Source organism: Chrysemys picta, chromosome 8 (assembly GCF_011386835.1).
Source record: "Chrysemys picta bellii isolate R12L10 chromosome 8, ASM1138683v2, whole genome shotgun sequence".
NCBI lineage: Eukaryota > Metazoa > Chordata > Testudines > Emydidae > Chrysemys > Chrysemys picta.
In genome coordinates, this window is record NC_088798.1 from 97742561 (window position 1) to 97762553 (window position 19993).

The window sequence follows — 19993 nt, forward strand, 5'->3', positions numbered from 1 at the left end:
AAGAATCCGAGCCCTGGCAAGTGGGTCATATTTCTTTTGCGTTGCAGCCTGAATGAGATGGGAAATACTTCAGAACAACCCAGGACTCCCTCCCGCGAGTCCCCCCTCGCGTGCCACGTTACATTTGGAGACACGACCCTAAAGAATGCTGTGAACTAAACCATCACACAAACACTAAACGCCCCCGCCCCCAGCCTGATCGCATCTAATAACCAAGGAGAAATATTCCCAAACTAGGTAAATAAACACACACACACGTATAAATACACTTTCAGGAGCCCAGAGGAAGATCTCCCTCCGATGTCAGCTTTCTATACAGTTCAGTGCTGTGGAATTCAGCCTGCCTCTGGCTTCCCATAATTAAGCTAACTCCTTGCCTTAAAGTATCGCTGATTATCTCAAAAGCAAGACAGCGTCTGAAACCAAATCCCCTGCCAAAAAGGTAAAAAAAAAAGGGGGGGGGAGGTTGGTGTGGACGGGAAGGAGGAACAAGTGACAAAAAAAACAACCCCAACCACTCTCCAATAATTTCAGGAGTCCATTGCCAAGTAACTCAAGAGAGACCGGATTAGAAGGTACTGAGTTTTGTGTGTGTGTGTGTGTGTGTGTGTGTGTGTGTGTGTGTGTGTGTGTGTGTGTGTGTGTGTGTGTGTGTGTAAATGTATGCAGGAGGCTGGGTTGTTTGTGGGGCGCGGAGGAGGGGGAGAACGTGGACGTGTACGGCCAAGATTTCCTAGCTCCTTGCTCAGCCCCCAGAACGAAAGAGGAAGGGTGCTAGGACAGCTCTCAGAGTTGGAAACGTTATTTGAGAACGCAGTTTTAGAGTGTCTCTAGCCAGCCAGCTGTTCTAACTACTGCGTATAGATGCGTTCAGTGGGGAAACCGACCCAGGCAGCTTTCTCCGAGCCCGACTAGCTTGCGGCGAGAGGATCCCACGATTAATTTTGCCTCGCTCCACAAACGGCAAGGCAACCGGGCTGCCGCCTGGTCCGTCCCCTGCTCCCTGGGGCCCTGACAAAAAGTCTTGCTGCTAACCCCAGGTTTCCATCAGGGTCAGCTGACTAGATGAAGAGGGTGAGCCGAGCGCCCTGAGCCCTAGAGGAGAGCCAGGCAGCGAGGGAGGAAAGAGAGAAGGGGACAGAGCAATTCCGTTTCTCTAGGATATGGTTAGAACCGGCTCTTTTTCGAGCTGGCTATGTTTGACGGCCCCCTTGCATCGGAGGCTCAAACACGGTTCCCTGCTCCTCTCCGATTCGCTGCCTCTGCAGTTACTTGTAAGACAGTCGAACTTGTAAGCACGAGCAGGAGCAAGGGCAGACCCATGGGAAGATGCAGGATAAGCAGCTTTTGCAAAAAATGAACTGTCAGATGCCATAACGGCTGCTCATCCCTCTCTCCCCATAGCTTCTGGGGCTCATTCCCCTAAGCCCTGCGAGCGTACGATGCACATACCAAGAAATGCTCCGCGGAGAACCGGAGAGAGATAGCAAGCCTGGGACTGCACCCCCACCTCCAGAGACTGCCCTGGGCTTCGGGGTCCAGGGTCCGGTGCACGGGGGTTACAGTATTGCACCTCCAAAGCTGCTCCTCCTTCCCCTTACTGCCTCTCCCTCCCGCCCCCCAACCACATCCCTTACGCTGCATTCCGGAGCAGAAATTGCTCCGTGCAACCAAGGCTACCAGCCGCTAAGTTAATGTTGCAAACTCTGCCAGTCATCATTAGGGACCCTGAATTAACACCACAGCGATCAGCAAGCCCCCTGCGAGCCTACATCTGGCTGGACACTGGAAGGAACAGGAAATCCTTTTAAAACCCCACAACACTGATACATTAACCTTCCTGGGGGGCGAGGGTATACTGCTCATGCATCTCCCTCCCCTCCCGCACAGCCCCATGGAATCAGAGGCTTCTAGCATGTCACTTACCTGTAGTATTCCCGTGGCTGAGTGAGCACAGTTTAAAGCCTGTAGCAGCTGGAAGAAGAAGAAGAAAAGGATGTCAGAGTTTTGGTGTGTTTGGGTTTTTTTTTTTAAATCTCCTTATGGGGAGGAAGGATACAGAAGTCTGCAGGAGCGTTTGTGGGGGAGAGGGAAGGAAATCATGAAAGGCTGGAGCCTGAAGGAGGGAAAACCAAGGGGGAGTAAACGAAAGACCGGGGAAAAAAAATCGAAAAAAAAAAAATCACAACACAATCTTGGCGCTGGTGTCAGTCGCAATCCAGGAGCTAGGAGGTGTAAATGCTGAATCCTGCCCTATTTCTGCTGCTTGGACCAGAGCTGCCTGACGTCACCCAATCATTTGCATATTCTACCCAATAGCGGACACCTGTGCGGGCTCAGGAGCGGGGCTGGGAGCCGGGGAGGAGCGAGTCCCGCACGCCGCCAGGCGGGCGCTCCCTCTCCAGGAGAGCCAGGTAGGGCGGGTGGGAGGGGAGGGAGAGGGGTCAGAGAGCCGCAGCCCGAGCCAGACAGAGGATCCGTCAGCAGCACTTTCGGAGCAGAATGCCGAGTGACAATCCGCTTTTATGCAGGGCTGGGTAAAGCTACAGCCAGCCCCACATCCAATGTGACTGAAGGGCAGGACTAGGAACCAGGGGCTTTTTCCTAGCTCCAGTTCACTTTGACCTTGACCCAGGTGCTGCGCCCCATTGTGACTCAGTTTCCCTACCTGTACAATGGGGATGATACCACCCTCCTCGTGGTATAGTCAAGCTTAATTCGTTACTGTTTCTAACCCACATTGGCATTGGCCGATAGCAGGTGCTTTTAATAACCTTCTCCTCTTCACTAGGAGCATTTGTCACTTTGCCTTTCAGTTCCACCGCCTATCAACTGGAAAGTCATAGTATTCAGACAAGCGTATTGACAATCGGCACGATTTTCCATTGCTCTGCATCTTGTGACCATTTACATCGGGCCAAATGCTTGTAAAGGAGCTATTGAACTCGGAATACAGCCTGTCACACCCACTTTGCTCTGGTGTAAACGACTGTGAATCAGGCCGATTGAGATCACAGTAGGTGACTTTTTAATTTTTAGCGTTCATAGCTGAAGAGATCACTCAAGACAATAGCTCCAGGGCGAGCAGAGGTTAGCTCCCAGGCTCGGAGTCACTGCTCTCATACTCAGCTGATCAGTAGGGGACTCTCTGGCCTTTGAGTGGCTCAGCCGGAGTAATGAGGATCGCTGTAAGGGCTTACAATGGCAGACAAGAAGCACGAGTCAAGTAAATGAATACCGAGGGAAGAAATGCATTACAAGACTGAAACTTTTGTCTTCTCTGCAGCCGATGTCCCTTCTGCTGAACTTCAGTTTTCAAATCTCATTTAAGTGATGGGGCAACCCCCCAAGGGATGGAGGTGATGCTAGGTTGTTATTAGGCTCCACATAGTTTAGAATCACACTGACTGTGGCTGCTGTATGTGGAGTCATTATTCCTCTATCCAGAAAGGTGCCAAAGTAGGTCCCCATTGACACTGCTGCAGACGAAAAAAAAACAAAACAAAAACAAAAACCACCCCAACACAAAACAGATTTTAAAATCTCCAGGAGGAGCTAGAATACCAACTTGGAGGGATTATGAAGACCAGCAGCTGCATTGCTTAATGAGGACTGGGACTCCCTGACAGAAAGCAGAAGGAACTGCTCTAATTCCTAAAGAAAAAGAAATAGAAGATGTATTGCAAAAAATCATACCTGCTGAAAAATCCTCTGAGAAATGGGTTACTACTAAAGATGTTTGTGTTTAATTTGGGGAGGACTTTTACACTGACATTATCCTTCGTCAAATTTGAAAAGCAGCTGTAAAATAGGGCACACTATATGTTTTGCAGCAGCAAAAGCTGAGTTTGGGCACAATTATTATTATTGGGATAGGAATGAAAGTTCTGATGCATTTGCATCTCAAGAATGTTCAGACTTGAGCTGGACCATTGCATTTTGACACAAGCATTGAAGTCACATGGCATGTCTTAGGGATCCTTCATTGAATGACACTACTTCATATGCTCAGCAGAGGCAGCAGAAACTATTTTAAACTGTTCCCAAAGGCTTGAGGAGGAAGGGGAAGTGTTATACCTTCAAATGTCACCAGATGGAGAGAGAAGTCAAGTGGCCTATCTCCCTCAAGATAACACCTGATCAGGGTAGGTGGGGAAAGATACTATTACAGGGCTCAGAAGAGGATTGGTTGGTCATGGAGGTTCTGCGGGGCCTGATGTGGAGACCCTATAGAAAATGGACCAGAGATACAAAATCTAGATCAGCTTCAAAGTTCACAGGTGTTCAGGTCTCTATATCGTCTCCAAGCCAGGCTAACCTTTTTTTGTATGCATGTAACTTAATATGAAAATCTTGGTTTCTCAAACCTTGGACTAATTCTTTCCTGAACCTTGGACACATTACCCCACCATTGGATGCATCCAAATAGTCTCTCATTCTCTTCGCCACAACTCTCATTTGATTCAAGAGAAAAACAGTAAATACACAAGTTTTGAGATTGATCAAAATTGTTCTGTCTGAACTGTCTAAAATTGGATTTAACTAAACAAAATTTCACAAAAAGTATCTGCTTTTTATAGAAAATGTTGATGTTGAAAAATTGAATGCCCCCAAAACAATTTTTCAGCTGAAAACAAAAATAGTGTTATTGTGAAAGGTCACCACGATGCCTCATGGGAGTTGTTCGGGCGACTCATGCTCCCATTTTCCTGTATGTGCCAAACTCCTGAGCTATACTTCGTCTCCCTTGATACACTAGAGCAGGGGTTGGCAAACTTTCAGGAGTGGTGTGCCAAGTCTTCATTTATTCACTAATTTAAGGTTTCGCGTGCCAGTAATACATTTTCATGTTTTTAGAAGGTCTCTTTCTATAAGTCTACAATATTTAACTAAACTATTGTTGTATGTAAAGTAAATAAGGTTTTTAAAATGCCTAAAAAGCTTCCTTTAAAATTAAATTAAAATGCAGTTTCCCGGACCAGTGGCCAGGACCTGGGCAGTGTGAGTGCCACTGAAAATCAGCTCGCGTGCCGCCTTTGGTTGCCTACCCCTGCACTAGAGCCATGGAAGTTCCATGGTGGGCCACCTCCTCTCACCAAAAAGGGAAACCCTGGTGCCTCATCAGTGATTTAGTCTGAGCAGGGGGCCAAGCCAATAGAGTAGAATGTGAGCAAGAGGCACCTGAACTATAACTCCCATTATGCACTGCACCAACATTTCACAGTGAAACTACTTCAGTTTCTCACCTAAAACTCAAATCTGGAACACTGGACAGAGCCCTCTGTGGGGTCAGAAGTTGTGAATGATGGAGGGGCTGGTATAGGAATTGAGCAGACCTGGGACAGGAAGTCAGTGCTCACAAGCTGGGGATTGATGGCACCCCTCCACAGAGTTTACTAGGAGACTGGCAACACAGAGGAGATGACCTTTTCACAGAGCCCCTGACCATAGTGAGGTAGCCCCCATTAAACAGCTGTCCTGGGGAGCCGAAGGGGAATTTTGAGACCTGGGGAATGTCATATGGATGACCATGGCTTCTTGCAGCTCCAGCTGTGGGTTTTGGCATGCAATTACTGTTTATTGCATAGGTGGGAACACACTGTCCACTAACACGCAATAGAATGATGAAGGTAAATTCTGTCAGGACTGCTTTCTGCATCCACAGATGTTTCAATGGGATAGGACTGTATTTACATAATAGCAATGTGCCAAGGGGAGCAAGTGCCATGCAGGATATGGATTCCCTTCCATATTAGCAATAGTGAGTGCACCAAGTGCAGCTTTCCAGGGAAAAGCAGAGACGTTAACACAATGCTGCACAATATTCAAGCACCGACTCGAATGTCCTTTTAAACACACACAAATATAAATTGACTCACACCAAATTCACTCATTAACGATTGAAAATAATCAGGACCATACAATTTCCTATCATCTGGAAAGCTACATACCCCAGAAAAAGGCCAATATTTTCAGGCTTAACTCCACATTTAGGCACCTAAATGTGTGGTCATCTTTTCAAAGGCAGTGAGCACCCCCGGTTCCTACTATTTTCATGGCAGACCAGCGTGCTCGGCATCTCTGAACATTTTTCACTAAGTATTTTGTACCTTTCTGTATTTATTTTACCACCTTTTTAAAATAAAATTTTAATAATTTTTTTTTAAATTTTAAACTACTGTCTAGCACGCTTCTCTGTCCCCCAGAAGCCCTCCTCCTCTGATCAGTTAATGAGCTGACATCTTCCCCTGCTTACCTTTACACTATATTGGGAATAGAAAGTTTGTAGTTAAGCTACAGCAACTGGCACTGTGTGACTGAGATGTATTCTAAGATCTCCATTGGATAATGTGGCACTTTTTGAAAGGTGTGATATGTAGTGTCATCTTTGAAGCTCTGATGTGCCACAAGATACTCTTTACTGGTTCACACAGCTTACATGTGCTGGCAACAAAAATGACTTTCAGAGATGGGGTGGGAAAAATAAACCACTGTCACCGTTGGTGATGAAGAATGGATATATTCTTAATATTTAGGAATGGATGAGTTTGAAGCAATTCAATACATCAACTATTTTTAACTGGGAATGAAAGGGGCCCAAAAAATGTTATTAAAGAAGAAAATGGTGATTGCAGAAAGCAGAAAAGAAAAATGGATTATTTTAGGTCAGACACAGGGAATGGGGAATTTCCTGATGCAGAGAAAAAGAAGCAAGGCACTGCAGTTCCTTGTCAGACAAGGACTGGACAGTGATCTGTAACGCTGAACTGAAACCAGCTCATTTGAAATGAGAAAAGTCTTTTCTTCAGGCTCAAAGTGTGTTGGAAACTAAAAAGCCAAATGAAAGTTCTTTGGAAACTCAGAAGACGAAGCAGCGAGGTAGTATAGCTTTATAAAATAAATATGAGTAAATACAGTGAGAGTAAGAAGAGGGAAAGAAAGATTAGTCATGGAGGAAGCCACAGAAGTTCAGGCTTTATCTATATTCACTTAAATCTGAATACATTTGCATGTTTTTAAAAAGAAGGCTCCAAAACCAGTTTCCCCATCTCCCAGGCTTCAGATCCTTGCACTGGAATTTAGGATCACATTTTTAAATATAGCAGGCCTGAATCTCATTTCACTAAGGCCACTTTATATTACACCGGCAGTGCTCCTAAATAAGAAGGGAGGGGGAAGAGATAAAATAATCTTATCTGAAAATTTAGGTTTAAATTATAGCAAGTAATTTCCTTTAGTATCCAAAATCCTACGCCTGAGGTAATTTGAACCCAGGTCTGTTATGGAGCAATTTATTTGCTATACTACCAGGAAGCTGGAAGTGTAACATGACAGAGGGATTTATGATTGTCATTTTTAATGACTAGAACCAAGAGCCTGAATCAATACTGATTAAAAGGAGAAACTCAGAACTACATTCAAACAAAACTAGACATGCATTAAACAAATACAAATGTGACAAGAGACATGATTCAATTATTAGGAGTCTGTCTTTTAATTTCTTATTAAGATGACAGCATCTCTCTTTGCCCACATACATTTAGTTAAGCCTTTTCGCTTTGACAGTGCATAAAATTATCCATGCTAACTCTATATCTCTTACTTGTATGTCAACTTGAAATTTGTCATCTTTTCATTATCCTCTTGGTCACAAACTAATAGGAAGGAACAAGCTTAATAGCAGCTTCAAACCTCTAGGGATTTGTCAGTCTTGTGTACATATGCCAGTACAATTAGCATTTATAGTCACTTAAGCCTGTGGCACACAAGCTCACACACTTAGGGCCAGGTCCTGGGGTGCTGCTGAAATGCACAGAGTACTGGTCAATGGGTGCAAAGGTGGTTTAAAGTTAATGGTTGTACTCTTCTGACCAACTCACTACTCTGAGCAGGGCCAGTTCCCCCAACTTCAATTAGAATGCAACAGTTAGATGTAGCCAAAATACAGTCCAAGACAGAAAGGGCATAAAGACATTCTGGCCACACCCTTCCCCTCCCCGCAGTTATGCTGGCAGCAAGGAGTATGTGTCATATACAAGCCCTTACTAATGTACTCTACACCACTGCTGCTGACACTGGAATGATCCACCCTCAGATGGTTAAAATGGCTTCAGAGCCAGTGGCGTGGCTCAGAGTACCCACCGTGTCCTAGGAAATCTAGCCCAATATTTCATTGCCACAAGTTAGTAAATTATCACACATTTGATGAAGATACTACGCCACTGGATTCCAGTTACTTTGAATGACCTGGTGGTGCTATACTGTCTAACAGCAATTACAATGCTTCATTCTTGCTTTGATAGCTGTAAGCCCCCCCCCCCCCCCCCAAAAAAAAAAAAAGGTAACAGATGTTTTATACCAAAGAAAATACTAAATGTAGAAACACTGGCTTGATTCATTTCACAGCTGTAGTCTTTTTTGATTTGTTCGTAATTTTCTACACTACTGCTTCCAATTTGATACTGTCTGGACCTTGGATGACAATAAGAATGGGATAACAGATGATGAGCTCAAAATACTGAACACAATCATACTCACCCTACATGTACCTACAATCAATATGTCACTTTGAGGAAGAAACCATCAGCCACTGGGAAAAGTTTGGAATATAAAATGTCACAGCACCCAAGATATATTTCTTATGTACTTAGAAGCTGTCAGTACAGGTAGCTTGTTGCTGTGTAGGAGACACAGGATAATGGTTCATAATAAATAGTCTCAAATAGGGGAATTAAAACCAATATGGCATATACCGTACATTTTTCGGCAACTCCCTCCACAACAAACATACACAGAGCCAAGTTCAATGCTACTGTAGTGTGAACAGATGCTATTCTCATTGATTGGACTCGTGTCAATAGGAGTGGCACCTGCTTCACTCAGGTCAGATTTGGCTCTAGATTTATGAACCACCTTCTTCCCCCAGAGGCAGGGGAGAGACTGCCATTGGAATCCGTGGAAATTATGCATATACAGACAGGAACATAATTAGGCCTCTAAGTACTCAGAAAAATAAAATTAACTATGTAGTTTTCTCAACTCAGTTGCTTTCATAATTAAAGCTAAGTCATAGACAAGAATTCAGTGCATACACATAAGCACATCCAAGTCTTTCCCCTTGGTCTCATAAAGGGAAAAATCCAGAAACTTTCACATATTTTAAACCAGATTGTTTATTATATATTACAGTAATTTTCAGGAAGCCTAATCCAGGGTCAGGATTCCATTGTCTGTATCCCAAATGGTTAAAAGTCCCGAGATCAGACAGGATGCAACAGACAAAGGTTTGCAAGTAGGTGAGAACATGTAATACTAAAATAGAGTTTAGTAGAAATAATAGAGGTCTCAACAGGCCACTAGCATAACATATCTCAGTCAGCATGAATTCAAGCTCAAACAATATATGTGAGCAAGGATGAATGTGCTGTGTACTTTTTGTATTGTCCCTACCGTGAGATGGCTGGAGGGAAGCCTGGAAGGATGTGTACATGCATGGAGGTCGCAGCGCTTCAAGAAAAAAAAAATGAAACAAGGTCTAAATGAGACTCTAGAGCAGCAGAAAGGCAAAACCTTACAAAGTAGCAGTGAGGACAGGATAACTTGACTCGCAGAGATCAAGTGATTTAGTGCAGGTCTTCTGCCATTTACAATTTTTAAAAGGTTAAAGGTGCAATTTTTGTAATACCTGAAAATTAAAGGGCCAGCTACTCCTTCTTGGAAATGATAGTTTCTTTCCTGGAAGAGTTATCAGTCCATTACCAGCCAGCTGGAGCCCATCCACACACAAATAATTGGCTATTGATGTACAGTAATGCTGAAAAATTATTATTTTTGTTTATTGCTACAGAAAGTTGTCCTTTCTGTATAGCATTTAAAGTAATTATAAATGGTTATTGAAAAATAAATAAGGAAAGAGACGTTTCTCAGATGGATTAAGATATATTCCTGAAATAGATTTTAAAATCACAAAGATGTGGCAAAAAGTCACTGGCATTGGCTGTATTGTGCACACAGGTCCATAGGAGAGACCTCTTTCACTCTGTTTAGAAGTTAAATTATAACTCCATTATACATAGTCTCCTCTGTATTAAAAGGCCTGGAACATAGATCTTAATATCTTCCAGCAGATATTAAGTGTTAAATTTGAAGGAGATCGCCTCCTCCTCGTCTCTGAATGAATAAGAAGGGAGAAAAAGAGACATTCTTGGCTCCCAATTCTCAGTGTCAGCTACCAGGGAGTACAGAAGAGGAGCTATGCCAATTTTGCTACAACTGCTCTCTACTGGGACTAAAGCTTCTAGCACTCCCAGTGATTGCAGGGATGAAGAAAGGCTCTTCCAACACTCTCAGGAGAGGAAATTTTTTGTCAGTACTCCTCCTTTTCCAGTATATTAAAAAAAGGCAAACCCTAAGCCTTCCTTTTTTTTTCCTTCTCCACTGTAAGAGGTTCGTGTACATATATGAATGTGTAAAATTGGTTAATATGGAGTCCAACTTGCAAAGATAAGGGTTACAAGACTGTACGTGCAAACTTGAATCTTTTAATGCATACATACACTGTTCTTATTTGAACACATGGGAAAGGTCATTATTTTTACTTATTGCCCCTAAGGAAGAAAATAATTCACACTGAAAGTTCACTAGCTGGTCCTTTGTGTTGCCATCACTGCATTCCAGCTCTTGAGTAGACTAGACATTTCCCTGTGCCTCCCCATGCACAATTTTTTTTAAAACGCTCTTGTGCACTCAACCTGCATGCACATCTACACAATGTAGACCCCTGCCTTACAGATTTGTTCACACAAATCCAGAGACTGATCCTGCAAGCTGCTGAGCATTTCCTGCAAGGTACAAAGGGTCTGCAACTTCCATTGGCTTCAGAGAGATGCTACAGTGACTAGCATGCCACAAACACCAAAGACAGATAGATGACACATTGCAGGATCGAGCCCACAATTTGTACGCTTTGTACAAACAATGTGTGTGTGTGCGCGCGCATACACAATCACAGCTGTTCACAAAACGGTCACCAGCTAAACATCACAGATGAGCAATGATGAACAGAACAGAGGACCTTTTGCTTCATAATGCTGCCCGCTACCCAACTGAGCTAAAGAGAGTCTCTGCTATGAATAACGTCAAAGCTGAGGCCTGGTCCACACTAACCCCCCACTTTGGACTAAGGTATGCAAATTCAGCTATGTTAATAATGTAGCTGAATTCGAAGTACCTTAGTCCCAACTTACCGCAGGTCCAGACGTTGCAGGCAGGCTCCCCCGTCAATGCTGCGTACTCCTCTCGCTGAGCTGGAGTACCGGCGTCGACGGCGAGCACTTCCGGGATCGATCCGGGATTGATTTATCGCGTCTAGACAAGACGCGATAAATCGATCCCAGAAGATCGATTGCTTACATCCGGACCAGGAAGTAAGTATAGACGTACCCCAGTTTCCTATGAGCAGCCACTTGACCATACTGCTAAATAAATTCTTAAGCTGGTCTGATTCCAGCCAGCAGAGGGTGATGGGACACAAACACTACTTACAATAGGCAGGAAGAGAGAAAAAGGACAACATTGAAGGAATGGAGTAAGTGGGAAAGAAGTTGATCATGATGTCAGAGCAACTTTATGGAGATTTTTTTAAAGCCCTGGTGTGAAGGGGAATGCTCACAGCCAGTGCCGCTTGGTGGTCAGGTGGACCGGCCTCCCAGGCATTCCACTTCTCACTACTGCTCCACCCTGCCATGTCTGTCCTCTCAGTGACTCAGTCCTCCTGCCAGGTCACATTTGCAAGTCCACCCATTTCAGGGTGTATATATAAAGGATCCAATAATGAGCAAGTCTTCAGGATCAAGTGAGGGGTTCATGGCTTCTCCCTTGGGTCAGAGCCCCTTGGACTGGACCTTGTATCTTCCGGGTCTTCCATCAATCAGGTTCCCTGCCAAGGGACAGGCTTTCATAGTTGTCCCTCTGTAGGGACTGGTAGGGAAGTCCAGGCCCACTCTCTCCACTAGGCTCCAAGCCAGAGCCCAGTGGTAGACAGCTTAGCCCTGCACACTGGAGCGCTATGTGGTTGCCTCCCTGAATCACTTCCTATAAATGCCCTCTCCTCCCACAAGGTTAAGTAAAGAACTGAACATAAAAGTAAAGACTTCAAGACTTATTGTTCCGCAGACAAGTTACATTCAATGGATCAACTCCCAGTCCCACTAAAATCAGTGGTAAAGCTCCCCTTGAATTCAATGCAACCAAATCTTAGCCCAGCAGATTCATCTTAAGCGTTACTTCATTTTCATATCTTAGACACCACATATTGTTTTTACAGACCCTTCACAATGTATGATAACCAGACGACGTAGCAAAATAACATTACTGGTATTTTCCGTTTCCTCCAGCATCATCATTACCATCAAAAGCAGCTTCTTCCTTAATAAACAGTACTGCCCTGCCACAATGATTGGAGTGGTATTGTTGTATAGCTAATCCAGGCAAGAAGGGTCAGGATGATGGCTATCTATCTATATGCCAAGTGCTATATCCTGCCTTCATTCTGTGTATGTTATTCACTGAAGTTAATGGAAGGTTCACATGAAATCTTATTGCAAAACATAGCTTCATATCGTCATATTACATGCAAACATAGAAAGAAAATCTATCACAGTGGATGGAAAAGAATTAGAAGTCATTTAAAATTACAGTACATTAACCTGGATAGATTGACACTTGCTATTCTATACCAGGAAGGAGACAAAGAAAATATTCAAGCTTTGGAGAGTCTTAGAATAAATACTATGATCCTTCTCTAATTAAATCACATAAATACCTTTCACTGCCAGCTGTGACATGTACAGTAGAAACATGAGCATAACCAAGCAAAAGCTAAAAGTTGGTTTTAATCACAAGACTTCTGTGACATTACACCCCATATTCTTCATAGAAATATGGTTATGATATGAATATAGCCTAACTAAGTTATATTTTATACAAGATGGGTCTTGTAAGGTATCATTGGAAAGGTTATGATCTACTGAATGTGATTATCCAATTTGTATGCACGTATCATTTCTGTATCTGAAGTTAGGAATATTGGCTATGTAACAATTACAACTGTGATTATACTTGGAGATGCCCACCAGGCAATAAGTGATCAGCCTTGATGGGTCTTTAGAAAAAGACAATGAGTCTTTAAAGATGTGGATCTCCCATCTTCCTGGAGTTCCTTCCTGTGGACATTGCAAATAAACCTAGTTTCATAGTTGCTTTGATACTGCAAGGTCAGGTGATAAGATCACCTGATACAAAATACCACCTTGGACACTTCTGGTCCTTTTCCTCTGTAGGGGAATGGGGAATCAAAGAAAGGTTCCCCGCCTTGGGTAAATCCTTTAAAGGCTAGGGAGGGGGTTAATCCCAACTTTCCTCCATTGCCTACCCAAGAAGAAAGGCTGCTGAAAGTACCTGAGGGGAAAGGCAGGGACGAGTCCAGACTGAGACAGGGGTCCAGTCTGTAAGAAGAGATAACTGGAAGCTACAGAAACACTGTATCCTGCTTAATTCAACATTTAGGGTGAGAAATTACATTTTGTAACCTGTTTCTTTAGTGAATCAAGCTTAGTTTGCGTGTTTTGTTTTATTTGCTTAGTAATCTGCTTTGTTCTGTTCGATATCCCTTATAATCACTTAAAATCAGTCTTCTGTCATTGTCAAACTTATTACTTGTTTATAACATAACCCAGTTTGTGCAATCCATATCTGGAGGGGATGACAAGAAGCTGTGCATCTCTCTCTTCACCTTGAGGGAGAGGGTGAATTTTTATGAGCTTGCGCTGCGCAGATTTTTCTATAAAGCTCAAGACAATATACCTTTGGGTCTGCACTCCAAAGGAGGTGGGCACCTGAGTGCTGAGGCAAGTCCCTTAAGCTGAGTCTTCCGAGAGCTTATCTCAGTGTCTGCGTCTTTTTGCAGCTAGGTGTGGTCCTGCCTGTGTGTGCGCTAGAGGAGGCTTAAGAGCCTGGCTCAGCAAGGCGGGGTAAAGGGGCCCAGGCTGGCGGAACAGGTGGGCTCAGTGGCATCCCAGTACATCAGGTGGCACTTTAAAGGAGAGGCAACCTGTAACAACTGCTCTTAGCCAATCATGAGCTAGTATTTTCCTCTTGTATGAAATATCATTGAAATCAATGTACCTCCAAGTGACCCAGCATTAAAACATCAGGACTACATCCCACACTACAAACCTTTAGTGACATTAGATCCATACATAACTATTAATACTAGTATTTATGTAATGCTTTTCCCTCAGTAGAGCTCAAAGTACTTCACAAGGGAAGCAAACACCATTATCACATTTGGGGAAACTGAGGCAAGGGGAGATCAAGTAACTTGCCCAAGGTCACCCAGACCCAGTAGGTCAGTGACAGGGCCAGGAATAGAATACAGATCTCCCAAAACCTAAGTCCAGTGGTCTAACCACTAGACAACACTGTCAAAGTCATTTTCTGAGAAGAAGTTAAAGATTATTGGATATTGCATGTAGTATAAATTCAATTACTTGATTGATAATCTAATGACTACTGTACGCTAACACGTTTTTATCATTTAAGATGTGAATTCGGTTTTCATAACATCGCTGGAGATTTAAAATATGCAATATAGACACACAAGTTTTAATGTGGAAACTGAGTTCTGTTTCTCATTCTGGCATTTTTTACTGTCACCTTCAGTTATATCTACAGTTTCCAAGGTCATAATCTCACAGATGTGGTTGCTACTGTTACTGCAGTTCCTTAGGCCACTGTCTTCCCAAGACTTCGACTCTTCTTACAGCTTTCCGGGTCAAACATTCTCACTGTCTATTTTTGCTTAGCCTGAGGTGCACAGATCAGACCCTCTCCTACATTGCTGCTACTACAACAGATTCCTCAAGTCAGCCTCTTCCACAGTTTAACGGTACTTTTTCCTCAGAGCATATTCCCCTTCCATGGATGCATTATGATATTGCCATTAGCTATATGATCACATACTATTTCTCAAATAGAGAGTCATGAGGAAGTCATCTAACTTAGCCGCATACTCATGCACAACATAGGCTTTTAGCTGCCGTTAGTGAGGATGACAACTTAGCTGGCCTAAATATACTAGCAGATGTTCACTTTTGTTTCTATCCCAGGCCTGAACCAAGAATGTAGATATGCAAGTTATATTGTTGCCCTTTCTTATGACACCAATGTCATCCCTCCGCTGAGTGTTAGCAGATGACTGTGGTGTCTCAGGTTGGTTTCTCAGGGGAGGAGAAATCAGTGACAGTGTCTGGGTATATTCAAAGTATAACAGGATATATTTACACCTGAACCGTGGTGATCAAGGGGCAATCCCTTCTCCCAGAAATATCAGCTCAACACCAATGCTCAGTTCCCAGGAAGCAACTCTGTCTCAAGAATTGACTCTAGTCAGAGCCCAACAGAGACAGCAAACTCACCTACCACTTACAAAACTCCCCCTCTCCCCAAGCTACCTCTACACAATACATTGTATACCCCAAACTAGCACCACCACAGCATATCTTCCCAAGAGTCAAAGCTCTCTTGCATGTTAAGAAAAACTACTGGTGAGACTATATGTAGCAGCTCCAGCTGGTGACACCAGCCCTAATATATCTATTGAACCTGTTAGGACCTCAACATTTCGTGTACAATTTAAAGTGAATGTTTGAAGTTGAAAGGAAGGGAGTTCTTATTTTTTCATCTTAACTAGCTTGCTCATTCTCACTAAGCCATCATTAACTCAGCATCACTCAAGTCATTTAATACTTTGCCTCTTTCTTCTACAACAGCAAAAAGAAGGTACACTCTTTTTGGCTTAACCCTTGTATCTTTAAGTGCCTGTGGCACGATAAACATCCCCATTGATAGTACAAAATAACTCACTAGGAGCAGATCAGGGATATACTCCCTAAGGGTAGATTGTACAGCCCTTTCTCTTGCCCATAGTTCCACTGAAGTAAATGGAATTGTGATGTGGGTGCTCACCATTTGTGCGTACGTGTTGTACAACTGGGCCCTGAGTAAGCCATAGCCATGAATTTCATTAACTTTGATGGGTAATTTATTTCTGAGTGTTGCAATGCAGTCCCTTAGGGACTAGCAGCCAATACTAGTAGAGGCAGATTAGCACACTGACATGTCATTTGGTTCAGTGGACAGGAGGAATAGCTATTGCTCTTTTTAGCTCGGATTACTTGGAGTAGAAGGCGGAGAGGTATAGCATGGACTACAGGTGCAGCTGGTGCTGCCTTGGCCTCGCCAGTTTTTTATATATACTTAATGCACCTCATCATCAGTTGTTCCCCTCTACTTTTAAACTGGAGGGACCAGCCCAAGGGGGCTTTTTGGTGGGCTGCCTACCTCCTTTTCTCCCTTTGGCTTGTAATCCTACCACCTGGGTACTCACTCAGAACTTCACAGTTTCAATGTGCTCAGATTCAAGGGTTCGGGTCAAACCCATAGTTAGTTTTCAGACAATATGCTTGTCTGAAAATATAAATAGAGGTGTCCTTATTGGCCTCCCCCATGACTCCTAGTGAGTATGCTGTATACATCAAGCCAATAGCACATAAGTAAGGGGAAGATTTTGTCATGGCTATTTTTAGTAAAAGTCATGGGCAGATCATGCACAATAACCAAAAATTCATGGAAGCCCGTGACCTGTCCATGACTTTTACTAAAGATATCCCTGACAAAATGGGGAGGGAGGAGGGTCCAGCACCTGCAACAGCTGAGAGTTCCGGGATCCCCCGCTGCCTGCCAGGGGGGTCTCCCCCACCCATGGCAGCTGGGCAGCTGTGTGTAGAGGGGTCTCCCCACCACCCGCAGCAGCTGGGAGCTGCGGGGGGAGGAAGGAGGTGCCTGCGGCATCTGGGAGCTGCCCCTGGGTGAAGCAGGAAATGTCACGGAGGTCTCTGGAACGGATTCCGTGACCTCTGTGACATAATCATAGCTTTACACATAAAGCTCCACCCTCTGTGAAGCTACACCCTCCAGATGTATCTTTCTGAATGGGACTTGTCTGGAAATTGTTTGAAAAGGAAATAGCTTCTTTCAAATTTCCTGATTACTAGTAAATGTATAGCCAGAGGCAGCCTTAAGATATTTATGGCCACAAACAAGAGTGGAGGCTACAGCTCCAGTTGGAAGTGGCACTCAGACTCTGAGGTTGGTTCTTCTCTGGTGGGTCTGCTGTCAGGGAGAGGGGGCAGGTGGTCAGATTTTTCTTTACTAGTCCTGCTGCCATTGGCGGTTTGATACAGAAAGCAAATCACCGCCACCCAGGCAGCTAGAGAGAAAACCCATGTCTGCAGCTAGAGAGAAAACCCATGTCCACCAGTGAATTGCACAGCCCATCTAAGATGAAATGCCCTCAACAAGGATAGTTGGGGTTTAGGGCAGCCATGTGTAGCATTTAATTACACTTTTGTATTTGGACTCAAACAAAATCAAGTATAAGGCTAATGGGCAGCTATTTGCTGTGTAGTACTGTAGTTCTTACAAGATCTTGTTGCAGATTATATATTACAGTCCCATAAATTCACTATGAACACTTAACATAAGTGCCTAAATCATTGCCATTTATATATCTCCACAATCTTCTTCATCTCCTAAACTGACTGAAGAATACCAGAGGTACGGGGCGGGAGGAGACACACCCACAAGACAAAGCTCTTCAGGCTATAATTATTACAGATAACCGGCAAAATGAAAACGGCACCTTGCTCCTCGGCAGGTCAAGTCAAGCCAAACAAACAATATTTTTTTTCAAAGCAAGGGTACATATGCACAGAGAAAAGAAGTTAGGCTTACCTGGGCCTACCCATTTGGGCTTGCTTCTGATTCAGGAATAGCCTCCATTTCCCTCCTGAGCCTCTTTCTCCACTCAATTCTCTTTTGAAGGAGCCAGGTACTGCTTTCCCCACAGCTGACCTCACTCCACTCCCTTGCAGTCCCCACAATAAGGACAGACAGCTGTGGCCCTTTTAGTTTGAGATAGGTTAACCCCTTCCTCACTGCCCCAGAGATAAGGAACAGGACTTTCAAAATTGTTATCTAAAATTAGGCTTTGGATGCCACATACCAGCTTTCATTGAATCACTTTGACAATGCAACCGCTTCTTTAGGTACATAAAGATGGAGTTAGGAGACTAATTCAAGCACCCAGTCTTTAAAATTTTAGCCAGGAGTATACACACCAGCATTGTCATTTCTTAAATCATAAGAGCAGCATTCCTCACTGGACTGTTTCTAAAATTTTACATTCTATGAACTTTCTAGATTGCCACAGAGATAGGACAACTACCCCTGACCTAGACAGAAACCACGTACATTGCTGTGTCTGATGGTTCATTTTGAGCTGCTGTTTTTATCACTACCAGTACAGCAATGGTTTCTACAAACCAACAAGAATTGACAAGTAGTTTGTATTTTGAAAAGGTCTGTGGAATTTCCTTCTCAAGCTAAAGGGCTGAACATGCCCTTCCCTGTGAAAATAATACTTATCAACTACTTATGCTTTAAGCACATTTTGACAGACAGTTTAGCTCAGAGTAGTCCAGATTTTCATCTCTGCCTGGTAATTTCTCTTTGTGAAATAGATTTGAGTAAAACTCAAATTTGAGTAAAACTCCTGTTACAGTTCAATGGGAGTTTTGCTTGAGTAAATACTGAATAAGGACATCAAGATTTGGGCAATATTTAGCTGACTCACCTGAAGTAAACTTTTTACTTAATTTGATTTCAAGTAGTGACTTTGTTAGCAAAAGTCTGATGTACCAGGATATATTAGCATAGTTGGGAGTAAGCAGGAAGAGGAGGGGGATCAGACTGACAAATACATTTATGAATAAATGTATTGACTTTACTGTTATCTGTGGGGTTATTATACGTTGTCTAAATACAAACAACCACAGAGTATTCACAAGTGTTAGTACAAATGAGTATTCACAAATTCATACCAGACATATGCTATTCATTATTCTCCTGATTAAAAGTTACAGTCATCCAGAAACAACGCTATGTAACTTGGGTGACCAATCACAGGCCATGATAAACAAATAGCAAATTGTTGCAGTGAAAAAGTTGTGAAAAACTCATAGGCTGAAAATTATTCAACTAATACAGTGAATAGTTATTAATAGCAAATACAATCATACAGGCTGGGGATTGCTCACAAATGATTCACAAACAAACAAAAAAGGTACATTTGCAATTATTATCCACAATTAATAAAGTGACCTGGTATAAACCATGTGTTCTCAACCCCGACATTTTCACAAACAACAAATCTGATCGCACAAGTGAATGTCAAGTTTAGTCACTCCATTATTTTATAGCCATATTACAGAAGAGACTCTTTACTCATGAGTTGCATCTTATCTAACATTATTCAGAGCTTTGCTAGAATATGAAATGACTTCTCTGTATTTTGATAAACAACCTCATTGTTCCTGTTGCAAACGAATCCAATCTTTAAATGAAATTCATTGTCATGTCCTTTTCTGAGCAGGAAAGCTATTCAGATCCCAAAATGGTTTGAACCTCGACCACAGCACTTCTTTGTATATCCGATCCAAACACAATTCATTTCTCTTCGGAAGCTTTGTCAGTGTCTGGGCTCTGAGCTTAGTTTTGAATAAACTGGCGATAACACAGTCGTTACAGCTCTCCAGAAAACGACACTAACTCTGTCAAGTTTTTTTTTTTATTAGGTTGGATAGGTCTTTTATTTTAGCAAGGGCTTTTTATTACCTGGGATAGCTTTGAACCAGTTCTGATGTGGATGAGTGAAGCCCAAAAGATCCAACTTTCTATCTAAAGCTACTCATTTATTTTTAACCACGATCTCTTGATTAGTGATAGTTTTTTGTTTTTACTGACATTGCACAGCACACTACCCAGTAAGTCAGAGCACACAAACATATCCAGGCCTTTCACAATTGCTTCCATG

At 43.0% G+C, this 19993-nt stretch overlaps 1 protein-coding gene across 8 annotated transcripts in view; it reads right to left on the reverse strand.

Annotated features, from left to right (window-relative positions):
• FSTL4 (follistatin like 4) overlaps window positions 1-19993 on the reverse strand; it is a 540889-nt gene that overhangs the window by 472857 nt on the left and 48039 nt on the right. For 3 of the 8 annotated variants that reach the window (XM_008179433.4, XM_008179432.4, XM_008179431.4), the window contains exon 1: window positions 1927-2288. Coding sequence is in view for 3 of the 8 variants with exons in the window: in XM_065555942.1 (XP_065412014.1) it covers window positions 17854-17867 (14 nt within the window). In the remaining 5 variants the exon portion in view is untranslated. Of the gene's footprint in view, window positions 1-1926; window positions 2289-17853; window positions 17943-19993 lie in introns of those variants that run through there. The other 5 variants (XM_065555940.1, XM_042850015.2, XM_065555942.1 and 2 more) reach the window with 5 other exon arrangements.